The 20,837-nt window shown below is 38.9% G+C and overlaps 1 protein-coding gene across 1 annotated transcript in view; it reads right to left on the reverse strand.

Annotated features, from left to right (window-relative positions):
- dchs1a (dachsous cadherin-related 1a) overlaps positions 1-20,837 on the reverse strand; it is a 116,462-nt gene that overhangs the window by 7,867 nt on the left and 87,758 nt on the right. Inside the window, exons 3-17 of the mRNA XM_056271967.1 lie at positions 18,384-18,572; positions 17,526-17,757; positions 16,837-17,073; positions 15,411-16,451; positions 14,474-14,661; positions 13,729-13,825; positions 12,252-12,409; positions 8,793-9,642; positions 4,989-5,228; positions 3,775-3,900; positions 3,391-3,600; positions 1,672-2,538; positions 1,227-1,340; positions 927-1,138; positions 447-598 (exon numbers count right to left, since the gene is read on the reverse strand). Of these exons, the coding sequence (XP_056127942.1) occupies positions 447-598; positions 927-1,138; positions 1,227-1,340; positions 1,672-2,538; positions 3,391-3,600; positions 3,775-3,900; positions 4,989-5,228; positions 8,793-9,642; positions 12,252-12,409; positions 13,729-13,825; positions 14,474-14,661; positions 15,411-16,451; positions 16,837-17,073; positions 17,526-17,757; positions 18,384-18,572 (4,913 nt within the window). The remainder of the gene's footprint in view (positions 1-446; positions 599-926; positions 1,139-1,226; positions 1,341-1,671; positions 2,539-3,390; positions 3,601-3,774; positions 3,901-4,988; positions 5,229-8,792; positions 9,643-12,251; positions 12,410-13,728; positions 13,826-14,473; positions 14,662-15,410; positions 16,452-16,836; positions 17,074-17,525; positions 17,758-18,383; positions 18,573-20,837) is intronic.

Below are 20,837 nucleotides of genomic sequence, written 5' to 3' on the forward strand. Positions count from 1 at the left end.
TGCCTTGGCTAACAAAAAATGTTTTTCACAATTTAAAAGAATCTATTGTGTTATGTGAATGATTAGACAGGATGATTTTCAGATCATTTTGAAGCAAAAACTCTAGGCCACAACTTCCATTAGTCAAAAGTCTTGTGGACACATATTTAGTATGTGTTTTGTGGCTTTATTTCAGAAACTTTAATTTTTTTTTTTTTCAATAACCATGCAAAAACAATATTCTCTCAAAAATACAAACATGTACATACATGTTGCTCACATATTACGGTAGCCCTGTTTGTGCTAAATAGAATGTAATTTCACCTGTGCCATTAATATGTTTATAAGCAACTGAAAAAAGCACAAATGTCAGGGCATGTCAAAACATCTCAAGGACCCCAAAAACACCTTGGTCCCCAGAGGGTTAAAAGCAAACAACATAAACAGTGGAAGGAAGAACTTAGTACTTAGTCTGTGTCCAGATCTCTCTGTCCATGATGGCAGCGGTGGATATACTGCCTGTGACAGGGTCGATCTTGAAGAGGCCACTCATGGATGATGACCTTATGGAGTAGGTCACCTGCCCATTCTGACCCTGGTCCAGGTCATTTGCCAACACCTGAGGAAATTACCGGTGAAATTGGCAATAAAAACACAGGCAGATTTGCAACAGCTGCTCGAACGTAACATAACCCTCTAAGCAATGTTGGCTTTGGAACTCAAATTATTTAAAAAAAAAGTTGAAATGGGGAATTGGTTGTGGCTATGTTGGACAGCTAAGCCTTTATTCTCACCATGGACAATAAAAACACTGTGGAAACGCAAAGGAATCTCTTCTAGCTTGCACTGAAAATATGCTGTATTTAGGCCAAGGGATGTTGTACTCAACAACTTTACACTTTTATGAACACTCAGCCATTCAGAAAAAAGACGGGAGATTACTGCACCTGAATGATAGGATGATCATAACCCTGGGCTTCACGAACATAAGCAACGTAATTGTGAAGTTGAAAGCGTGGTAAGTTGTCATTGACATCCTGTAGGAGAAGGTTGACTGCCATGAAGGAGCTGGAGGATGCGGTTTCAGCCTTGACCACCAGGCGGAGTCGTGGGTTCTCCTCAAAGTCCAGACCCATGGAACTTTCTACCCAAATCTCACCTAAAATAATTAATTTATTATGATTAATTGCGAAACATCCTTCCCAATTCAAAAATATTGATGCAAAGACTTAGATTTACTATCATACCTGTGTGGGGGCTGATGCTAAAGGACTGCAGCTTGTTGCCACTGAAAATGCTGTAGTTGATGCCACTGCTAGATCCATCAGGATAGTGAGCCTGTATCTGAACAACTGCTGTACCTATGAAAAAGACAAGACCTTTGATGATTAAAGGACATTTTCCATCAACTTGGCATGTATGAGAGATTGTAGTGATGCACAATATTAATCCCATAAAGGGTGTCATCCAATAGTGCAATTTTTTATTTATCATATCGGACAACATTGGATATTTAGCCGTGCAACTCATTTCCCTCATTTTTATATTACACTGGCATTATGACTTGCATGCAAAATATACATTTTATCAGCTGGGAATCAAACCCATGACCTTGGTGTTGCTAGCCTCATGCTATATAGTTTGAGCTACAGCCGGATATCACTGATGAACAGCAATTAGACATTATCGTACCTTTAGCGGCATTCTCCTGCAGGCTCACATCCCTAGTGTTGCGCGAGAAGCGGATGCCCTGGTAACTCTGCTCTCGGATGTACACGACCACCACTCCCAGAGAGGACTGCGATGGGTTACCCTGATCCATGGCCTCCACAATGAGGGTCCGCTGGCTCTGGGTCAGTGCATGGAGCTTCTCAGTGGCCTGGATGTCCCCCGTCAAGGAGTTTATGGTGAAGCCTTTGACAGGATTCGCAAACCGATAAAATACAGATCCATTTGCACCGAAGTCCTTATCTTCAGCTCTCATGGTGGCAAGCACTTTACGGTTGGAGAGACTACTGCTGGAGACATTGATGATGAGCGGGTCTGTGATGAAGAAGGGGGCATTGTCGTTTACATCTAAGACCTGGACGGTCACTTCAGCGGAAGTGTTACGGGGATTGGCAGCTGAGGAGTCCATGGCGTAGATTTGGAAGCTGTAGGAGGCCACTTTTTCTCGGTCGAGAGCTGCCGCTGTAATAATGCGACCTGTGTGTTGGTCCACAATGAACATACCTCTGGATTCGCGGCTCAGGAAGTAGACCACCTGGCTGTTGGACCCTTCGTCTTTGTCAGAGGCTGAAACCTCCAGAACAAAAGACCCTTCTGAAGCATCCTCTGATACCTCCACAGAGTAGCTGCTGCTGGGAAACACTGGGCTGTTGTCATTCAGGTCCAGCACATTGATGTCCAAAGTGACAGTGCTAGTGAGGGGCGGTATACCCTGATCTTGTGCCTCCACGGTGAGGGTGTACTTTGCTTTGGACTCTCGATCCAAAGGCCTAGAGGTGGACAGCACACCTGATTTCCTGTCCAGGTGGAAATCACCAAAATGGTCTCCCTCTGAGAAAAGAAAGATAAAAAAAATGTTGTCATCTGGCCTGTTCAATTCATCAACACTGATCTGTGAAGTGTTCAATATATATTCCATAATCTCTTATTCTCATAATCTCTTATTTCATAACTACTATATCCTGTAATGTAATAAAGGAATGGATAAATAAATAAATAACTTATTTATAGTTCAGATAGTTCACAATGTTTGGCTACCTTTTTGTGGAATAATGAATCTTTTCTGCAAAATCATACGAAAGATATTTAACCAAGTGACTAAAAGTACATTACCATTTAAACATTTGGGGTTGTTTGTGGAAAGAATACATTTATTCTGCAATTTCAAATAAATAATATTCTTTTAAACTTTTATCAAAGAATCGTAAGTTTTCACAAAAATATTAAGCAACACAAGTGGTTTCAACATTAATAATAATAAAAATGTTACTCGAGCACTACATCAGAGTATTAGAGTGATTTCTGGAGTAAAGGCTGCTGAAAACTTCAGCTTTGCCATGATGCCATCACAGGAATAAATTACATTTACATATATATATTAAAATAGAAAATGATTATTTTAAATTGTAATAATATTTGTGGTTTTCTCTGTATTTTTGATCAAATAAATGCAGCCTGGATCATTCACTTCCATTTAAGCAATACTAACCTAGTCAATGTTGTTGTCTAGAAAGAGTTCTGATGAGCTTGTACCAATTATTGCAACAAGGATTAATGGGTATTTGTAGAACTGAAAATGACTTTGGGCAATACAAAACATGTGTGAACAATAAGCGGTTTGTATAAAATATATAATCATATTTAACATATACAACAACAATAATATTGCTCATGGCATAATACCAGTGATTTTGTAGTGCACCACCCCACTGTCCCCGGAGTCTTGATCTGTGGCTCTAATTGTGAAGAGTGTCACAGGCTCCTGGTTCTCAGGCACCTCCAGACTGTAGTACACTCTCCCAAAAGCCGGCCTGTTGTCATTCTCATCCAGCACTGTGACGCGCACTGTGGTCTTGGCGAAATTGGGAGGAGAACCACCATCTCTGGCATAAACTGTTTATGAGAAAGAGGTTATAAACTGGCTAAACAAACGCGTGCCCAACCGTGACATGACATTGGCAGAAACCAAAAATAAAATAAAAATTTTGCTATAAAAAATTGCTATAAAAGCACATCCGAGAATAAATTCTCTGTTGAAATTGAGCAGTTGCATTCGGTCTGATGTACCTGTCACAGCATACACCCCTTGGGCCTCCCTGTCTAAAGCTTTGGAGGTGGTTATGACTCCTGTCACCGGATGAATACTGAAATCATCTCCTACAATGCTTCCGTACATCACGATTCCATTAGTCCCTATGGAAAAAGCATAAAGACATGACATGACAGACGAATCTGCACAGTTTCCCCAAATGCAAGTTCAAATGATCACGTCTGAGGAAATAAAAGCCGTCATTCTTAAGAGGCTATGTTCACTTTTTACAATAGACTTTTCTCACGGAATGAATAAACACGGCAGCACACCCTGTTTTTATTTGTTTGTAGTTAATTCCGCTGTCTAAGCAGTTGGTCTCAATCGCCCTCCCCCTGGTACTTGGATGGCAGATCGCGTGCAAAAGGCGAGCAATCTGGCAGAGTGTCACCTGTTTACCTCTCTAATTGTTCATGGAGAGAAAGTTTATGATCCTTCTGTTTTATTTGCCCCTGAGTAAGTCCAAGAGAATGCAGCACTCCCCTTCCACCACCCCCCGGCTGGCACCAATTAAAACCACACGCTTTTATTTGTGATGGGTTTGGCTGTGGTATCCAGTGTTTTTAGGGAAATGTTAGCTGTAAACAAACATTCGTGTCACGTTTAAAGAGGATGGTGTAACCATCACTACTCTCACAAGGTGGAAATGAACTTTTCTCACTCAATGCGTGCATTTACAGACAGTACCGTTTAATATCAGACAAGTATATCTGAGTTGTTGTGTGGCAAGGATACAGGGGAATGTAAACACAATTTATTTTTATCTTCATTCATTTAACATGTAAATTTAGTGTGTTTAAAAAAAGACCATAACGGGATACAAAATTACCGTAATTAATCATGCTCCTGACTCATATGTACCTTCTGTAATAAGGAATTTTCCTATCATCAGACTAATTAAAGATTAAAGTACTAACTTCATGTTTTTGTAAGTCTTATAAATGTGGCACTCATGGCGCGAGATGTGACATAACGGCCAAAGACATGGTTTAATTATATTAATTAAAATTAATAAAATATTTATTAATGAAAATTAGAAAAAGTATAACACCAATGGCCCTTATATATATATATATATATATATATATATATCCACTAGTGGCCCTTATACAAAACTATATATATATATATATATATATATATAGGAGTAAATGTTACCTTATATATATATATATATAGGAGTATATTTTACCTTGGTCCATATCAGAAGCTGAAACGACCAGCACAGTGGTTCCTGCAGGCTGATTCTCTGCAATAAAAGCTTCATATTCACTTTCCTCAAAGTACGGCGCCTCATCGTTTACGTCAATCACCTGGATTGACAGTAACTGGGAGCTGCTGTGCTGTTGTAAACCGTGGTCTTCTGCCACTATGGTCAAGTTGTAGAGGTCTTGCTCTTCACGGTCAATTGGTCTAAGAATAGACAAAGAACCTAAAGAGGAAATAAGCAAAAGTGTTAGGCTACCATATGATGAATGTAATAAGCTTTGTGTCTGGTATTTCTTGTGAGTGATCGCCTGCTGAACTGCATTTAAACAATTACACAGTAATGAAGCCATGATGTAAATTGTTTAAAACAAAACCACTCGCGCTTAAGCAAAGCCTCATTCACACGCTCGCACGACGAATGCTTTCCATCTTGTAGCACACTTTGATCTTGCATAAGCAACATCACAGCACGAAGAGTTGACGCCTTTCTGCTGTGTTACAAATGAGTGTAAGTCATGCGACGTATTTAAATAATAATTTTTTTCCCATGCGGAGCCCTCCCTACCTGAACACTCGCTGAGCCACTGTAACAGCTCAACTATCTGGCCGCAGTTTATGGGTTTTTTCCACAGCAAACACAAAGAGCGCATAAACAAGCACTCTAGACACGCAACGGCCCTGCCTGCCGTGCCCTGCTCAAATTTGGGGGTGCCAGCGCCCCTGTCGTTAGCCTACCACAAGCGAGCGGTGCTCCTATTGATCCAATCTCAATTTCATGCTTTTAAAGAACCAGACAAAGTGATTCAAAGCAGGCTGTAAAGGCATGATGGGAACTAGGACACTAGAGGGTGTTTTCGTTCTGTCTTGATTTATTTTTCCCTCTCTTCTATCTCCATAACGCTGAGCTAACATGCCTCTGAGGCTTTAATCTGGTTAGTATTACCAGCTTGAATATTTTCAGACAATTTGACTCCTCAACATTTGTGCTACGATAACGTAAGGAGACACCAAGAGGAAGAATGGAGATGTTTTGCTTTTCTTTTCTCATGTTAATAGCTGAGAGGATTAATAATGAGCTTCCAAAGTAAGTGAAAGAGTTTGCACAGAGGGTTTGTCATTTACAAAGCAGACAAATGTTATTTTAAAGAGACTGCTCTCCCCAAAATGAACATCCTATCATCATTTACTCAACCTTGTGTCGTTCCAAACACGTATGCTTTTTTGCTTCCATGGATTACAAAAGTTTGATGAAAAGTTGATGCAGATCTTTTCTATACAATAAAGGTGAATGCAGACAAACAGCTTTCAAAGCTACAAAAATGTGATAAAGAACCACAAAAGTATAATATAGTTAGTCTATCATAAATGGTATTCAGAAGCCATAATGACTGTAATTTCACTCCGTTTCTCACACAAACCAACATATGACTTCAAAATATTTTAAAATACAATGCACTAATTTTATGGTGTTTTTGGCCTGGTTTCAAAGACAGGGCTTGTTAAACCAGGATTAGGCCTTAGTTCAATTAGGACATTTAAGTAGCTTATGAAAGTTCCTTAGAAAAAGAAAGCATTACTGGTGTGCATCTTGAGACAAAATAACGGCAGTGACATATTTTAAGATATGCCAGTCCAAGTTGCTTTCAGTTAAAACAGCTCAAACATACATTTTAGTCTGGGACTAGTTTAAGCCTTTTCTGTGAAACCAGGTGCAGCTTGACAGCCTCTGGTGACCATTTACTGTACTTTCACTGCATAGAAAACAGGTTCAATCTCACTTAAAATCACTTTAAGCTTATATAATATTTGCCTATATTTCAAAATCTATTTTTTATATTTATATATTTCAAAACATTTTTAAATATTTGATTGCACAATTATTTCTGTTGTCTGTTATTGCAATTACCAGTACAATAGGTTCAAGCACTGTGACTACAAGGTAAAGTACAGACTTGATCTAGTTCAATACATTTCGGATCCTTAATATCAAGTGTGGTATATCAAGTATATCAAGGTCCACAAAAAAGCTATATGGAACAGAGAAACACAACCTGAGCTTTCTGTTAGTGGCAGAACATGCTGTAAATAGCTACCAGCTGAGTGGTGTATACTGTCTTACACTCCTGCTTTATGTCATGAATGATGCACTGATGCACTAATGCACACACACACACACACACACACACACACACACACACACACACACACACACACACACACACACACACACACACACACACACACACGCACACACACGCACACACACACACACACACACACACACACACACACACACACACACACACACACACACACACACACACACACACACACACACACACACACACGAGAGAAACTGTTCAGAACTCACAGCACAGGACAGCATTTCTCAGAATGGATGAGATGTTGAGCTGGCAGTTTTTAGGATTAAGAGAACTAAAGGGTATTTAGAGAATTCTGACTTGGGAGGAGAGGAAAGATGCGAGTCAAGCAGAAATGCAGAATCAACATGAAGGTGCATTTCGCATGCGATGCAATTTTCCCTGGAAGTCTGGAACGACATGAGGGTGAGGAAATGATGACAGAAAACTAATCCCTTAATGTCCTGTTCACACATCAATTTAATCACTGCTGCATGTCCTAATGTTACTGGTAGGTTGAGTAATTGGCCATAGCATTTGAAAATCACTGCAAGACATGCAATGCAAGACACCTCAAATAACAAGGTTTCAAAAGATAAATAAACAATATGCACAATTATGGTTGCATTAGTGCTTTCTTATCATTTTACATACCCACCACAGCATCTTTGTGGTGTTGAACATTGTTTTATAAATTAGAATAAGTTAAAATGTGCTTAAAATCAGTTATAATTTTGTATTGTTAAATATTTTTCAATATACACACTACGTTCAAAAAGGGGTCTATACATTTTTTTATACTTTTATTCAGCAAGGACTCATTAAATTTATCAAAAGTGACAGTAATAGTTAGGGGTGTAACAATAAATCGATATGGATCGTGCATTGATATGCATTGTGTAAACTTGGCACATAATATCTAAATATCAATCGATATAGTCCTGAATCGAATCGTAATCGTATCGCAGAATTTTTTGAGGAATCGGCAAATATCATATTGCTGGCTGAGAGAATCGATATCGTATCGTATCGTATCGCGATGAACTGTCAGATTTACACTCCTAGTAGCAATGATACAAAAGATTTGTATTTCATATAAATGCTGTTCTTTTGAACTTTCTATTCATCAAAGAGTCCTGATTTTTTTTCCCCATAGAAATAATAAGCAGCACAACTGTTTGCAACATTGATAAAAATAAGAAACGTTTCTTGAGCACCAAATCAGCATATTAGAATGATTTCTGAAGGATCATGTGACACTGAAGACTGGAGTAATGATGCTTAAAATTAAATCACAGGAATATATTACATTTTTATATATTTTTAAATAGAAAACAATTATTTAAAACTGTAATATTATTTCAGCTTTTACTGTATTTTGATCAAACAAACACAGCCTTGGTGAGCACAAGAAACATCTTTAAAAAAATCTTACCGACCCCAAACTTTGAACAATATTACGTTTTGTCAAAAACCTTCACTAGGGCTGCAGTAAAAAAAAAAAAAAAAAAAAAAAAAAAAATCGAAATATATAAACTAAATGCAATTTTTAAGAATCTTCAAATTGATGTAAGGAGTATGAAAAGGGAACAAAAATATAGTGAACATCACACATTTCATTCAGACTGAGTTTCTGATTGGTTTACCTGTATCTGGGTTAAGGCTGAACTTTGCTCCGGTGTTGCCGCTCTGGATACGGTATGTCACTCGTCCGTTCTCTCCCTGGTCTGCATCTACAGCCATGACATAGACCACGACAAAGCCCACAGGCTGGTCCTCCATCACACTCACCACAGACGGTGAGATGAACACAGGGCCGTTATCATTCACGTCAGTGACAAATATGCGGGCTGTGACTGTCCCACGGCGCCGCTGACTGACATCGGGGGCCGAATCAGTCGCCTGGACCACCAAGAGTAGTGAAGAGGTCCTCTCATGATCCAGCATCATTCCCAGAGAGAGAACTCCTGTAGTTGGATCCAAGAACAGGAGATCTGGGACGTTTGGCCACTGTTGAAGGATGAAATAGTGTACTTCACTGTTGGGTCCACTTCCGTCTTTATCAATGGCCTGGAAGGTGTAGATAGTCGACCCAGGATCTGCGCTCTCAGGGACCACGATGATAACGGGGTCTTCGGGAAACTCGGGAGCATGATCGTTGCTGTCCTGGACATCAATTACCACTGTTACAATGTGACTTTTAGGGAGGGGCATGGAGAAGTCATCCACCTCAACCTGGAGAGTGTATCGAGGAGCTTTTTCAAAGTCAAGCTCACGGGCCAGGTAAACGTCACCCGTCTGACGTTCTACCACAAAGGTGCCGTCAAAGTCTGTTCCTCCCACCACGGTGTACGTGACCTGGCCTGCTTCAGGAAGGGTCTGAGAATCAGGTGAACGTACAGACCCCACGATAGAGCCAGGTTTAGCTCCCTCCACAGAATTCAGCGTTAATGGTTGGGAGTTAGCGGTGGCCGATCCTTTACTTGAGCTCAGAACCTGTAAAGAAAGACATGTATGTATTAGATTACAGGCTGAAATGATGAATGCCAATCATTGCTAAATGTTCGGCATGTTCATTTGACAACAGGAATGGAGTTCATTGGATTAAACTAGATTTATTTTTACAACTGTAAAAAAAAAAATATATATATATATATCCTATTTAGCTTATTTGTCAGTTTTGCATCATGTTAGTCGTATGCAGCTGTGGTAAGTCAATAAAAAACATTTTTGTAGATATTTTACTATTTGTACTTTTTCCTTCAGTTATTATCATTAACTAAAACAATAAAAAAATTCACTGCTTCAAATAAAATAAACTGAAATAAAATAAAACATTTTAAAAAATGTTTACTATAAAAAACTATTTAATTTCAGCTCGACGACAAGGCAACATTTTTGCATTACAAGTACTAAAATAATTAAAACTAATCTTTGAAAAACACACCACAAAATGACTAAATCTGTAACTAAAATTCAAAAACAGACAATATGAAAATAAAATCTAATTACAGATATTGACAACTATAATAGTACATCAATGATACTAAAACAACACTGGATCTAAAACAGTACCAACACTGTTTATAGTACAAATATATACAAAAGGGTATTTTTTTGACTTGCCTAAACCACACAGGACTGATACTATGCAAAACTGACAACCAAGCCAAATAGGAATGAAAGTAAACAAAAATGTCACATATTATTTTTTATTACTTTAAACTACAAAAGATCTAACATTAGGTCTTTTGGTTTATTATTTGATTTTTATTTTGAGTTATTTTAACTACATATCAGAACAGACCTACACAACCCATTAGTCCTGCCAGTTGACTACAAATCAAACAAAACAGGAACATATTGCAGGCCACATTTTCTATTCTTTTTACAGAGAATGAAAAATAAAGCTGTTTTGGTGGGGGGTTACAAGCTCAAACAACAAACCTGCTAGCATTAATCAGAGTTAATTTGATGGGTCTGTGCCTGCCAGGAAAAATAATACTGGATTAAAGTAAACATAATCAGAATAGGAAACTGTTCAAATGTGCAAATATTCTTAATAAAAATACAGAATCCTCATAGATGACTCACTTCAAAGCAAAAGAACCTCACTTCCTAATATGGAAGCCTGCACAGTTTCTTTTCACAGATGAGACATTGTTTTGATAGTTACTAGAGACTGTGTACGTGTGTATGTGTACAGAAAGAAAGAAAGACAGACAGATACAGAGAGATGGAAACAAACATTTAGATAAGGAAAAACATATACAAACTCAGAGACATGCAAGCTACTAATCCTTAGAAGCTATGTGTTAAAAGTATGCACTGCAATACAGGTGCTCATGAATAACCTATTAATTTTCTACTATGACTAAATCATCATTACGCAGCAGTGTGATTAGTATATTGGCAATAAAGAGATTCTTGAGGCCAAGTCTTCTAATGAAACATAATAGGACAGAGGAGTAATTAATCCCACATTAAGCGGTAAATGACACGTCAAAGCACGTTCCAACAAAAGATCAACTTTCCCCCCCTTTTTTTTTTCGCACAGCTGCTTTTAAATCAAACTGTTGATTTCTAAAAGAATCAAAACTTTGCCAGAGCTCTTTTTATTCTAATTAGATATCAATTATAAACTTCATTATTTGTCTTGGCACATACATAACAATATTAAATAGCCACACAGCATAAATGTGTTTTCCAGGCATTTGCAAGTTGGAATTTACTACCGTTGATGTCCTTTGTGTCTGTTTCCACTCTGTTGACAAGTTGGAGAAATATTAATTTGATCACTGGGGTATTTCACAAGGAGATTTTCTGTTCTTCAAAGGGCTACTGAACTGTATTACGAGACTTTGACACCACATAGCAGAAAGCACAGCTGGCACTTGTATCGGTGCAGCTGGGAGACGGTCACTCCTACTTTGAATGTTTTACACCGTAATATCACGCTTAAAATGTTGCAGACAACAACGGCTAGGGGGAGAGGAAAAAAAGTCAAGGCTAAGAAATTCATCTTTGAGTACCTAAAATTAGCCAGCTGAGAGTATTTTTCCCGGCATTGCTTGGGGAAGGTTACAAGACTTGGACTAGGAGAGATGAGCTAGCTATGGAAATTTGCAATGCAAGAATGTAAGCCTTGATTAGGCCAACTTGATCATTCCATATTTCCTTCACATGCTGTTTAACCTGAGAGTGGATGTAAACGGATCCATTCCTGTAGAGAATAATCTACAAGTTCATATTTTCATATAACAGTATTAAATAAATCATTTCGCATGTTATGAAAAGGTGATGAGTAGATCCATGTGGCAGAAGGTGTTATTTTTAACTTACGATGAAGCCAATCTCTGATATGACCAAAGACCCTTGTATTAAATTCCATTTTTGAAGGTTTATAGCCATAACTAATCAAGGCACAATATACATTGTTAGGAAATTTGTCAGGAAACCTGCCAAAGAATGAGGGTCCAGAGGGGATGTTTAATCCATCCGTCAACCAGTGGATTCAATTTGCATGATTTAGATTGGTTCACAGACTCCATCTTAACCTAGCCACTGTTTCATATGTCCCATCTGATTCCTGGAGGGAGACTGACCTGTATTTTCAGTGTTATGGTGGAGCTCTGAGGGGGTGAACCTCGGTCCGAGGCCAGAACGATGAAACTGTACTCAGGCCGCTCAGAATGACTCAAAGGGGAAGAGGACCGCAGCTCTCCGGTGTTTGGGTTCAGAGTGAAACGTTCAGCTCTAGGACCTACGGCAAAGACAGGATGGAACGGGCAATAAAAGACAAGTTTGTGCGCATCACTGTATGTCCTAAACAGTGTGGGGAAAAGTGACTTTTAAAAGTAATGCATTACAATACTGCTTTACTCCCTAAAAAAGTAACTAATTGTGTTACTTGGTTACTTTTTACAGAAAGTAATGCGTTACACTTACATCAGCAATAAAAAAATTAAACACAAATATGATGTTTATCTAAAAGTCACTTTTGCCTATTCATATGGTTGAATTTGGCCATCAAAAGTCAGCAGCAAATACATTGGTAAATAAAGTGAGATTAAATACATAAAGTATATTTGTGTTATATTTAATTATAGCAGGTTTGTGTACTATTCCGATTTTGCATGTCACTGTTTTTATTCATTTTGAGGAATACTGAATCTATTTTTGATCAAGTGAGATGAGTAAATGCTCACATTCAGTCTAGAACTACAATAAGCATCATGTTCACACACAACACCTCTGCATCTCACTCCCGATTTCTCTCAACATGCGGAACTGAGAGCTGTCAGTCAATATATGGGAAAACAAAGTAACTTGCGTTACTTATTTGGAAAAGTAACTCAGATATATTGTTGCAAATTAAAAAGTAATGTGTTACTTTACTAGTTACTTGAAAAAGTAATCTGATTACGTAACTCGCATTACTTTTAATGCATTACCCCCAACACTGGTCCTAACCAGATAAAGAATGATTGGATAGACCATTATTCTACTGTACAAAGGGTGCATATGACTTCCGTGTTGTTAGAGATCCCATCTGGATTTGATTAATACAGAATGAAATAGTTATGTGTCAAATTCAGTAAATCTGCTACGAAACATATTTAATGATCTCACGCATCAACACATTACCTTCTACACTTCACGTCACGCTGCCTAAACTGATAAATAGCAGAATATTATCGCATGGTATGATGTATTTTTGGTACCAGCACACTTTTAAAGTATAAGTATGCAGTGCAATCTTAACACCAACTAAAACAGTAATTTTTTTCTTAAATCAGCTGCAACGGAATTAATCATTTTAAGTGCTTGTTTTCTATTTGAGCGGCATCACAATGGGTAGCCCCACCCCGCCCTGCCAGTCCCGTCCGAATCTCATTGGTCTGAAATGTCTCTTCACAACACATTTACCATTAAATATCCTTTGATTAGCTGGGACTGTGTCATATTGCATAGCAGTTTCATGTTCAGTAGTCAAGACAAAATGCTTACCGTTGTAAACTTTGCATGTGGTTACAAGATGTTTTTGATTAATTGATTTATTCACTTATGCATCGTTCTTACCAGACATAGAGTAGAAAATAGTTCCATTTTCTCCTTCATCAGGGTCTTTTGCATGAATGGTTCCCAGTAGAAATCCAGATGGTTGACCTTCTAGCGCCTGTACAGAGATTTCAGTTAACTTTCTCAATTAATGCAGCTCACTACTATATATGAAATCTGTATAATTTTCCCAATGTAGTAGTCTGTGTAGAAATGTTAGAGCATATGGTACACTACCATTAAAAGCTTTGGTCGATGGTAAGATTTTTAAAATAATTTATTTGAATTATTTTCTTATATTCACCCAGTTTGCATTTAGTTGATAAAAAAAAAAAATACTACTACAATTTCAAATAACCGTTTTCTATTTTACCGTATTTAAAATGTAAGTTTCCTGTGATGACAGCTGAATTTTCAGCAGCCATTACTCCTGTTTTCAGAATCACATGATCCTTAAAAAATAATTTGTATATGCTGATTTGGTACCCAAGAAACATTTCTTATAATTACCAATGATGGAAACAGTTGTGCTGCTTAATATTGTTGTTAACTTAGCAAGATGTAACATATCTCAAAAAATCTAATCAAATTAAAGTTTTATTGCTATTAGTCCATGTTTATTAGATTTAAGGCATTACATGCTAGCGAACTCCTAAAAGTTGACACAATTAACCTGTAGAACATATGCTGTACACATTATAATGTAGTTTTTCTATTCTAGAAGATGTAGCTCTGAGGATTATGAAGCTAATATTAGCTCTCATACCTGCAGCAAGAGCTCTCTTCCTGTCTGAGCATGGCTGAAGGAGGGCGCATTATCATTCTCATCCAGAACCGTGATGAAAGCAGTGCCTGTAGCGCTGCGTGCAGGGGTCCCACCATCCTGAGCCACCACAATGAGCTGGTAGCTGGACTGAAGTTCACGGTCCATGGAAAGCTTTGTGCTTATCTCACCTTTAAAAGAGCAGGACAGATGGAAAACACGGAAAACGGGTGAGAAACTATTTCACTGCAGAGGAAAATGTCAGTGGCAGAAGGCACAGATGGCACATCCTGACATCAACAAGAGGAACCCCCACAGTTAGCAAGCTGCCAGAAGTCTGGAGCTGTGTGATGTCCAGTATGCTCAACAGCTCCACATTAAGGATGGGTCAGAATAGTCAACTAGCCGTTCAACAACTGACTAATGGATTACTGAGGTTGGCTAGTTCATATAGATTTTCTTGTTTTAGCTTTATGTTAGCAGTTGTAAAAGTTCTAAGATAGCATGCTAACAATCAGTAAATAACTGTTTTTGTGAGGATTGTGATCTATAGCTTTCTGAAATGTAAGGTTATAGGAATTATTTTACCTATTTATTAGCTGAATATCTGTCAGTATCCATGCTAACTTTCAGTACCTGTCATCATGCTGAAAGTCTCTTTAGAAAGCTGTTATTTAACTTTTAAGAAATGCTAATTGACATGACCCTAAACCAGCCAAATTATACAGTGCTTCCTCAAGACCAAATAGTTGATTAATTCATAGACAACTCACCAACTGGTCAAATTTGAACATATGTAGTTTTGAAAAATTCTTACTCACATACAGACAAACATGATACCACAAACCACTAGAGAACTTGTGTAGGTGCCAAGTTGACCTTGTCACTCAAAGTCGTTTTGGTCTGTTGGACTGTCTGCCATACAGTATTTGATTCTCACCTGTGTGGGAGTTGATTTGGAAGTGGCGATCCAGATGGAGCAGGCGGTAGCTCAACCGACCGTTGAGACCAGCATCTCGATCGCTGGCAGACACTCGGCCGAAACCAGTGCCTACCGGCAGGTTCTCGCGCAATGCCAAGAATGCTCTTTCTTGGGTAAATCGTGGGGTGTTGTCGTTTTCATCCATCACTGACACACGCACTGTGGCACTACCCGTCTTCTTCAGCTGTCCGTTGCCTGAAGTTGCCAGTACAGTGAGAAGGTACATCTCTTTGGCTTCTCTATCCAAAGCACTTTTCACAAACAGCCAGCCGCTTTCGGACACAATGCCAAACCCTGCAGCATCACCGTCTGGGTGCAGGTGGTAGGCTAGTGGGGTGGAAAACGTAGAAGATGGTCCAGCGGTGATTCCGCCATCTCGGTTTACTGCACGAACCTGCAGGAAGCGTGTGTTGAGAGGTGTGCTTTCCTTCAGCTCTACTCGGTACGTGAGGCTATCGAACATGGGACCTTGGCCGTTCTCGGCTTGTACGTGGATGACCAGGGTGAAGGTAGAACTTAGCTGAGGTGCGCCGCTATCTTTGGCAATCACCTGCAGGTCATAGCGGGGTATGGTCTCGTACGACAAACCGCCAATAAGGCGGATGTGCCCGCTGTTGCGATCAATGCTGAAGGTTCTCTGGGCACCGCCGCTAAAAATGTCAAAACTCAGAAGACCATTGGGTCCAGAATCGCGGTCTTCTGCTTGGACCTTGTACACCACTGTACCCATCCGTGTGTCTTCAGGTAAAATCAGTGACTCGGAGGACGAGGGCAAGAAGACGGGCGAATTGTCATTGACGTCGGACACTGTAATTCGTACCCTAGTCTGGCCAAATGCCGGGGGGTTACCGCAGTGCGCCTGGACTTCCAGATTCAAGCTGGGTTGGGATTCGTGATCCAGAGGCAAGCTTGTTCTCAAGGCCCCAGTTTCTGAATCCACGGTGAAGTAGCCCATTGGGTCACCGGAGCTAATAGTGTAGGAGATTTCCTTCGAGACACCTGAGAACCAAGAGGCAAATGGCCAGAGACACATCAATTCACAGTGTAGCAAGAAAACAAGACGAAGAGTTATTTTTCAACACATGAGACCAGAATTTAGTGCCTCAAATATCCAAAGCAAATTGTTAAAAAAACCAAGTGGTGAAACAGAATCAATGATTAATGTTGATTGTAAATGAGGTATGTACAATGGTTCCATGCCTATTTGTACAAGTGGTGCACCATGGAGAAAAAAGCCAGAAGACGTCTGTCAGTGCACTTGAACACAGTCCAACGTGACTGATAAATGTGGGTATGCATTAAAGTCTATTTTGTGTGTTTAAACATGTTGAATTGGGTTTTTTTTTTAGGGGGACTGAAAAACCTCTGAGATTAGCTCACCCACCATTCTTAGTGCTGGCCCGCACAACTCCAACTTGTGTTCCACGCAGGGCATCCTCAGAGACCAAGAAAAAGTATTGAGCTTGTTCAAACACAGGGGGTGCAACCAGTCCTGCCACTATGCTGATGTTGACCCTGGCATTGATTGGAGCGGTAAGGCCCCCACCATCTTGGGCTGAGACCACCATCGTAATGACTGAGTTTGCCTTTCCATGTAGAGCGCGTGACAGTGAAATCACTCCTGGGAAATGCACAACCAAAATAAATGTTTCTATTAAGTTAAAAGGTATTAGAATACATCAAGCCATACTGAATATCCTAAAACCCATACGATTCAAAAGTTTGGGATCATTTTATTTTTAAAGAAATTTATACTTTTATTCTGCAAGGACACATTAAAGAGACAGTAAAGGCATTTTATTGTTACAATATTTCAAATAGATGCTGTTCTGTTGAACTTTCTAATAATCAAAGAATCCTGAAAAAGAGTCCAATTGATCAAACAAAGCCTGGCTAAGCATAAGAGATTTCTTTAAAAAACAATAAATAAATAAATTACTGACCTCAAAATATATTTATATGGTTTTAAAATATTGTATATGATAGCAAATGTGGCTAATGTTTAAGTGCACTGATTATGGTCCTTGAACTTGTACTTTGAACTTTAAATGAGGGTAGATCTAATCTTCTCACCAGTGTCTTTATTGAGAGTGAAGAAAGGTGAGCTCCCTCCAGGTACAGTACGGTACGTCACTCTTCCGTTCTCCTCAGCATCTGGGTCATGAGCAGTCACCTTCAGGACGGAGGTCCCTGGGGTGCTCTGCGTACTCAGGCTCACTGCATAGCTCAGAGGGTAGAACGCTGGTCGATTGTCATTTATGTCTATCAGGTCCACCCGCACGTATGTCACTGAATTTAGTCCACCCTAGAATAAATCGGTTAACACTTGCTTTAATGGTCATTAAAGGTCTGATTGCAGAATATACAATCAAATCTAACTAGATAATAAATTATACAACCAACTGATGGAGGCTGGCTACATAAGAGACTTAAAAATCTTAAGAAACAGAAAACGAAAACAATCCCTAGAATATCTGTACAACTAAAAGAATTACGGAGTTAACATTTGCGAGGGGAGGAAGTAGATTGATTATATTCCCTGTTGAGAATTGCAATCTGCCGAGGGTACAATGTACACATGGGATATGGTTCTTGTCGCTAAACATCTTGCTTGCCAGGCATCCCATATGGAGCAAATGGCATGTCAGGAAAAAGCCCCAACTTATTAAATATTACAAGATGGTGCTCTTTAGGGCCCAGCTGCCTCTGAGCGCTTTAATGTGTCTGCTGAAATTTCCTTTAAAGTATTAAGTATGCTTTAAAGTATTACTTAGGCACAGGATGCTAAACCACTACGGAAGAATTACTATACATGCAATTTTTTTAACTTGCTGCCAAAATGGACATAATTTGCTGCACCTCTGAAAACAATCCAGTCATATTTGATGTCACAATTGTATTGATGAGGGATGTGGCTGCTGAGACACCTACCCCATCAACAGCTGTAACGGTGAAGTCGTAGTTGGCTGAACCCTGGTCACGATCCAGGCTGGTGGTAGTACAGATCTGTCCATTGTGCTTGCCAACTGTGAACTGAGACGGGGTGACTGAGCCTGGACCAGATCCCAGAGAGTAGGAGATGGAGCCAAAAGACCCACCATCAGCATCAGTAGCTGTAACCTGGAAGAAGAGAGAACACATTAGATTAAAGTTCAGCCAAATGTAACAAAAAGCTTAAGCAGAGAAGCCAGACACTTTTAGTGTTTGGGACCATGGCTTCATGGGGATTTAATCACAGGTCCTGATCTTTGTTCATGTTAACCAGTAATTGTTTCAAAACTCAGTAGGAGTAATTATATAAGGATCAATATCCCTTTTTTGGGGGGTAGGTTAAAAATAAAATCTCAATATTTTCAGCCCTTTGATGGTATCCGATATAAATATGTATGCATTTGCTCTGAAATCATTTAAAAGGGTGATACTTTTTGTGAACAATAACTTTTTAACAAACTGTTGTCAATTAATTTAAAAATGATGAAGTCAAGTTGAATGTAAAAAAAAATAATAAAAAAAACGGGAAAATTGTATTAAATAATTTTAATTTAAATCCACCAATATGATAATAGTTTGAACATAAACATCAATATTTACCTACATATATTTTTAATTAAAACATTTAGGTTCATAAAGTGTCTCAAAGAGACTTTGAGAACAAACGCAAACAAATAATTCAATCTGATTAATTTAAAATCAGTTCATTGAAACCACTTGAACTGATTAGCAGAAATGAAACATTGCTACTGAAATTGAAATAAGTTGAGACGTAAATAAAACTAGATATTAAAACATCAGTCTTAAATGCTGTCATATTTGAAAATCGCAAGCCGAAGAAAGATTGTGAAACATCAAATGATGTGATAAACAGGAAACATAAACCAAATAAAGTGCATTAACATTATTGCAATACTCAATGTTGAATGAAGTAAAAAAAAAAAAAAAAAAAAAAAAAAGCCTATACAATTATTTTTAATTATATATTTGAATTATAAAATGTATATTAATGAATAATATTGTGACTATTCAGTATACTCCCCAGCTTTAGTTTTATTTTAAATGTTCATATTCCAAGGCCACTCAGCAGTTTCCTGTTACAAATAAACCTGAGACTCCACTGAGCAATACCACAACACATTAATCTGACTTGGTTCACAGCCCTTGGCACTCAAACACTGCTCTGGTGCTCTGCAGCAGGTACATATACTGCGGTAAACTAAGAGAGCACATGGAGAGCTCTTCGGCTACAGTTGGGTTTGATCAACCAAGCCAAGAGGAGGGAAGCTACTGGCATCTTGCAGACATAAAGACTTTCCCAGCCACAGCGAACAGCTCAGGAGAGAACGACAGACAGATAAACAAATGAAGAGAGAGAGACAGACAGAAAGAGACTTGTATAGAGGTGATGCCTATCTGGGAGAAAATGAATTGCCATTCAACTGCAAACACGGAAAGCGAAATGACTTTCTATCCAGCTTCTTATTCATCAAATAAAAGGAAAAATACTGCTTCAGCTTCTGAAATTTACTCTCAAATAACATTACACCTCGACCATGAGCCGTCTGGAGTGGATGACGGCTGTAACAGATTCTAATGACATTGAGATGAGGGCATCCGAGTCTGAGATCGGGCCCTGGCAGAGGCTGTGTAGGAAAAATAATCATCATGAATACAAGAAGTTCCAGCCCACAGCGGAGAGATGTTCCACCTTTTAACCATCCAAGGCCCTGAAGCAAACCCTGACATTTTACAACCGAGCAGGGAGGGGGGAGGGGGGGCATGATATTCATAAACACCACACTACCTATATCCTTATTCCCTTCACGATAGCTTGACAGAAGTTGGACGCCTGAGGCTTGAACAGTGAGAGTTTGAGGTAACAAACCGTGGAAGGGCGGTTTGACCAAGGATCTGCTTCATGGACAAAGCCATTTTCCATGAAAGCCTGGCTTGAGCAGAGAAAGCAGGGAAATGTCTGGGGGACTTGTGGGTCTCAATATAGTTTAAATAAAGAGCTCCAAAGCAGCACTGTAAGATAAATATTTCCTCTCGGTCGTTGCGCTGTTCGTAGCAGCTATTGAATGGAAGATGTATGAGAAAAGGAAGTAAGTTGGTCACAATAAGAAATCATGTATTTGTACTCAAACATCTGTCAGGTTGACTATATGCATGGATGGTACATGTAATAAGACGACAGAAAACAATCCGTATTAAGCATGTAAACCCTTCAAAGGTAGAAGACTGAAACCAGAAGTGGGATTGAGTTTCTTTTTCCATCTCTCCAACAAAAAAGGATTTAAATAAAGTGGCTTCTCAAAAATGGGGAGAAACCCAAGCTCATAATTTCTAGAGTGTGTTTGAATATGTGGTGAGATGCCGGTAATCATGATG

The sequence above is a fragment of the Rhinichthys klamathensis genome, unplaced genomic scaffold (genome assembly GCF_029890125.1).
Source record: "Rhinichthys klamathensis goyatoka isolate OS25496 unplaced genomic scaffold, OSU_Roscu_1.1 h1tg000329l_1, whole genome shotgun sequence".
In the NCBI taxonomy this organism is placed as follows: Eukaryota; Metazoa; Chordata; class Actinopteri; order Cypriniformes; family Leuciscidae; genus Rhinichthys; species Rhinichthys klamathensis.